The 5,460-nt window shown below is 42.0% G+C and overlaps 1 protein-coding gene across 3 annotated transcripts; it reads left to right on the forward strand.

The window, feature by feature from the left end:
• The first annotated feature begins 571 nt into the window (after nt 1–571).
• Nucleotides 572–4,459, forward strand: LOC115677610 (protein SIEVE ELEMENT OCCLUSION B-like). 3 transcript variants are annotated; one of them, XM_030600794.2, is made up of 8 exons: nt 572–682; nt 806–1,117; nt 1,362–1,451; nt 1,828–2,243; nt 2,373–2,464; nt 2,628–2,758; nt 2,945–3,409; nt 3,677–4,459. In XM_030600794.2, the coding sequence occupies exons 1-8, from the start codon at nt 653–655 to the stop codon at nt 4,217–4,219; spliced, it is 2,079 nt and encodes a 692-aa protein (XP_030456654.1). In that variant the 5' UTR covers nt 572–652; the 3' UTR covers nt 4,220–4,459. The 3 variants fall into 3 exon arrangements, with proteins under 3 accessions (XP_030456654.1, XP_056173224.1, XP_056173232.1); XM_056317249.1 differs by having other exon boundaries at nt 2,951–3,409; XM_056317257.1 differs by having other exon boundaries at nt 836–1,117.
• Nucleotides 4,460–5,460: the final 1,001 nt, after the last annotated feature.

The raw sequence follows: 5,460 nt of genomic DNA on the forward strand, positions 1-5,460 counted from the left end.
ATTATCAGAGAACCCAAAAGCATCCAGCCTCCTGGGAACATGAAACATCAAACTAATGGACGTTTCTTCCATGAAATGAAAATGAGAGTTACTTAAAATGTTTTAGTTAACTAAAGCCCGTATCCATTACACAACTCATGTAACGTAATTGACTTAGCGCATTGTCCCCATAACCCGCATCCCAAATTAACTTTTACGGGTGAGTCTCAAAATCTCCCATCTATGATAGGCTTGCTTCATAGCGTATTATCATCATGCTATTTATCCGATACATAAAATACGTTCTTCACTCTCAAACCGCACTAACACACTCTCTAAGTTACAAGACAACTATATTCAAAAAAAAAAAATCTAGACTTCTTCATAGATAATCAAACTCTCCTTTATCTTTTATACGTTGAGAATTTGATTGATTAGTTTATTAGGACCGATGCGGGCTTAAGATCAAGATATCTTCATTAACTATTAATTAATCGTTCTCACCGGCTCATAAGTTGTTGCGTTGTGGCCTTGGGGTGTTATAAATAGGTCACAAGGGACCTGCAGTTCGCTCCACACAAGCCTTTCTCCTTCACTCTACTCACTCCCACTCTTGAAACCCTAAACTTTCCCTGCTTCACTCATTCCTTTCTCCTTTTCCCTGCATCCGAAAATGGCCGAAAACAATGAGCTCACGCCCAAGGTGGCCGAAAACATGCCCGAGGTGGCCGAAAACGCTGGCCTCACGCCCAAGGTGGCTGAAAACATGCCCGAGGTGGCCGAAAACGCTGTCCTCACGCCCAAGGTGGCCGAAAACATGCCCGAGGTGGCTGAAAACGCTGGCCTCACGCCCGAGGTGGCCGAAAACGCTGGCCTCACGCCCGAGGTGGCCGAAAAAAACATTAGCCCCGCTAACGGGGTGGACAGAATGAAGGCCATGGCCGGAAACAATGACTTCATGACCGGATTACTTGACCTCCTCAAAACCGGCAACAACGACTTCATGAAGATCGTCACCAGCCAGCCAAGCTCCTACACAGAACAAGTAAATGTCAAGTATTGCCTGAGCCTCCTCGAGCAAATCCTCAACCAAGCCATGGACTTTGCCAATGATGTTGCTGACAACACTCGGGCAAAGGTAAAGTAGTGGACAAGCAAGTTCAACGACATGCTATAGTCTCTTTTCCATATACTTGTTTACATGGTTAGTTGGCTGGATCTTAATGCGCGATAGTTTTTCGTGGCAAAATGCCTTTGCTCCTCAAATTAATTTCATATTTTTCTCTTGTCCAGCCAAAGTTTATAAAGATACACAATGTTTACATGCTGTTATGTTCATAATATTCCATAATTAGTACTTACAAGTGAATTCGTTTTTCCAGGGTAACCAAGGCCAGAGCATAAGCTTGACCTCGCCTTCCATGGGAACTTCTGTTCATTTGTCAAAATTCATTAACAAACTATACGGTCAGGTAATCTCATATAAAAAGAGACATTCCTATGTCGAAAGTGGAAATATACAAATGCGGGAGCTCCAGACATTTTTAGATTGTTTTAAAATTACTTAGAGATTAATTTTAGATTACAACTTATACTAAAGTAAAGGCACATTTCTAAGCTCCAGACCTTTTTAGATTGTTCTAAAATTACTTAGAGATTAATTTTAGATAACAATTTATACCAAAGTAAAAGCACATTTCTATGCCGTGCTAAAATTGTTCATTCTGTCAGGAAATAAGAAGCAAACAGTGGGTTCATTAAATTATTCGTTGCGTCCTTTTCTATGGTATTTTTCTCGATCTTGTTACTTCCCACATTTAATGTTGAAAACTATGTACGCCACGACAGATTATGGCCCTGCAAACCAACGATGTGCGGCAAACAATGAAATCGCTTTTCGACGAGTTGTCATCCTTTTCATGGGATGCCAAGGCTGTGCTGACATTATTAGCTTTATCCATACACTATGTCGAGAACTGGCGTCGCGCTCAAATTCATGCATCAGACAACCTTTTATGCTCAATGGCCAGGTTGAGAGGCTTAACAACTTGCACGTCCTCCGTCACACGGCAGACCAAGGTTTTTGTTAATCTGATCAAGGAGATTTTGAATTTCACCAAGTGCATTGTTGAGTTTGCGAGCAACTCTAAAGACTTTGGAGAAATGTCAGCATCGATTGACATAAAAGCCAATTTTGGTTACATCATAGTCAGTGTACTTGGCTGCTCCGTTGTGTTCAGGAGCATGATTAGCGAGGGCAATGAGTATGTTATACCTTATCTTTGCTTTCAACTACCTTTATTAACAGACTTGGAATTAATTCCAACCTCGCTCTCTCTCTCTTTCGCAAACTGTTTCACATCAATGCTCAACCGGTTTCTTGATGACTACAGGTTCCTAGAGCAACATCTGTCGGCCTTATTGGAGCAGGTCAAGAAAATATCTGAATCCTTCAAGAAACAAGTGCAAGATTTTGAGCAAAACGGTGAGATCATTGCTGTTTTCAAACAAAATATTGTTCACTCATAGATGGAATGAAGCGTTCATGCCTCTCCTCCAGATTCCTTTTTTGTATACACACAGATAATTTTTGTCACATCCATATCTGGAACAAAAGTACCTAAATTAAAGTGATTCACATTATGCAGAGGAGGAACATTTATATGAGAAAATTGAGGAAGTTTCCAATTCTTGTACTGATGTTGTGGAGCTTATGGCCGCACTGTTTTGCACCAAGAACGATACGTTGACAGTTTATCATTGTTCCGAGAGGACAACGGTTAGCTTCTCAGTACAATAATCTTCGTGGACTTTGATTACCGGTTATTATTGTATATCAATGTCACGAGAAGGGATTGCATATCAACTTGCAAGTAATTAACTACATTTGAATTCTTAGATAGTTCATTTGTTGGCATAGAAAAATGCAAAAACAACAGCGTGGTTTGATCACTAGATGTTATAGGTAAAGGTGGAGGAATTGAAGAACAAGAGCGTGATGCTGCTTATTTCGGACTTGAACTTGTCGAACGACGATCTAGCCACCCTTACCGGCATCTACAATGTGAGCACCTTTGATAATTACGAAATTATGTGGGTTCCTATCATGGAGGCACATAATGAGTCGATGCAGAAGCAGTTCCTGGACATGAGATCTCGGATGCAGTGGTACACATGCACCTCCAAGGTCAGCAAGACGGCAGCAAAGTTCATCCAGGAGAAGTGGCAATTTAGGCAGCAGACAAAGGTTGTCGTGCTGAACGAAAAGGGGAAGGTGGTGAACAAGGACGCGATCTCGATGATACGCCTTTGGGGATGGAAAGCCTTCCCGTTCACGGAGTCAAAGGGCAACGAACTCTGGAACATGCAAGTAATCAACTGGTTCGAGCTCGTGGTGAACAAAACGATCTACCCTCATATCCAACAATGCGTAAGTTACAAATGCAGTATGGTTTCAATTATCGGGGCAATATTTATATCATCCATCCCCGATTAGAAGAACCTTTCTCTTACTAGACTTCTGATTAGTCTTTAACATGCTCGTTGAAGCACCCGATCTAGAAATTTAGATACATCTAACGTCACAACTACCGAATTCGCACAAGAATCATTCGCAAGATAGATTAAAAGTTTCCCGACTTAAAACAATTTATATTCTTTTTCTTTTGACATATCCTCTGTCTTGATTGTTGGCCAGTTTGAAATGAAGGAGCTCCTATTCTTGTACGACTCCGCTGAAGACTCTAGGACTGTCCGTGAGGTTGAAGAATACCTGGAGAAGATCAACGGCTATTCAGTCTCCTACATAGCCATCAGAATCAGCACCAAGAGAGAGCAATTCCTGACCCGCCTCGAGAACTGCATTTCCTCAAAGATGCAGGCGACTCCGGACAACTATGATTCTCTGACGCAGGAGCTGCTCGAGCTCTACACCAACTACAAGAACCAAGGCGGGTTTGCCATCGTCGCGAGAGGGTCGAGTGTGGTCGTGAACACTCGTCTCACGGATTTCGCGACAGTGCTGTCGCAGCACCAGACGTGGATCATGAGGGTGAATCAGACACAGGCTTTCGAGGCTGTCTTCCAAGAGCACTACAAGCAGGTCATTGTGAAGCCGCGCTGCCACCGTCTCTATGTCCCCAACATGGTCGGCAACGTACCGGAGCGCATCAAGTGCACCGTGTGCTCTCAGTACATGAAGACCGCTGTCACCTTCGAGTGCTGCCACAGTCTGCATTGACTAGCCAACGACGCCATCGAGTCCAACACCTTCGGTCGGGGCTCTAGAATAAACACGGACTGTTTAGCTCGGTCGCGTTTCTACGTCATTTCTTTCCCTGTTGGTTTGATGTTGCTTTCGATTTTGTGTGGTTGGAGTATGTAACATGCTTGTAGGTGTACTATGCAGAGTTTGATGTACTCTGCAATGTCTGCATGCAGACACCGTGTGCTATGAATAAAAGCTTTTATGATTTTAATATGGTTCATTACTTACATTTTCGAGGCATACAAGATCAGACTTTTAAGTGATAACATCGATAGCTTTCATGTTATTTCCACAAGGTGGGATAATATGTCATTTTATCACCTCATCTTAGATACCGACAACACACTGAGAACTTTCTATTTGAGTGGCGAAACAAATTGCGAGCTCTCTAATTTCCTCCTTCACATGGTATGGTATTTCAATAAACGTACTTGGAGCCGGTCCCAATCTGGCGGATCTGGGATGCACTCACTTAGTGAACAGTAGATACTTCGTTGACACCATAAACTGAACATTCTAACAGCAATCAAATGATAAACATATTTTGCCTTAAATCTGATCAAATAAGGATGTTAACATATTTTGCCTGCTCCATCCATTTACGTTCCTTTATGCAGACCCACCTTTTCCTCGAAGAAGTTGAGTCTTTACTACAGTGCAACACTTTTAATTAGTCCATGAAGCACCCCTCTAGTCAGATTGGGGTCCTTTTTATGTATTTATTTCTTTTTTCTTCTACGTCTATAGTGGTCTCAAGATTCACGAATGTCATGTGCAAACGTTTCTCCTTCTATACCTCCCGTTGCCATGATAAACAAATCACCTTCATGGTCGACCTACAACAAATTAAATCAATCAGAGGAAATGTTAGTCTCGCCTAGTTACAACATAGATACCGTTGGATAGAGCACACCAATTTTTACCACGCTAAGTGAAACTGGAAAATCAATTATCGTTTAATTCTACTGCTACCACAGATTGGATGAAACAAGACAGGCAGACAACAGAAGTAAAGCGAAATTCAACACCATCATGATGGATGTAATGGAGTAGTTTCAAACATTATCATGATTGTTGCGTAGAACACCAAGAGATGCACAAATTGAAGCACAAATAGTAAAAGATGAAAGCAAAATCAAAACCACACGAGACACAATATATATGTGGATACCCAAGACAAGAAATGTCACGCCCCGAACCCCAACGGGCTCGCG

This window comes from Syzygium oleosum, unplaced genomic scaffold (assembly GCF_021117445.2).
Source record: "Syzygium oleosum isolate NSW1041296 unplaced genomic scaffold, Sole_v2.1 Sole_v2.01, whole genome shotgun sequence".
Lineage (NCBI taxonomy): Eukaryota > Viridiplantae > Streptophyta > Magnoliopsida > Myrtales > Myrtaceae > Syzygium > Syzygium oleosum.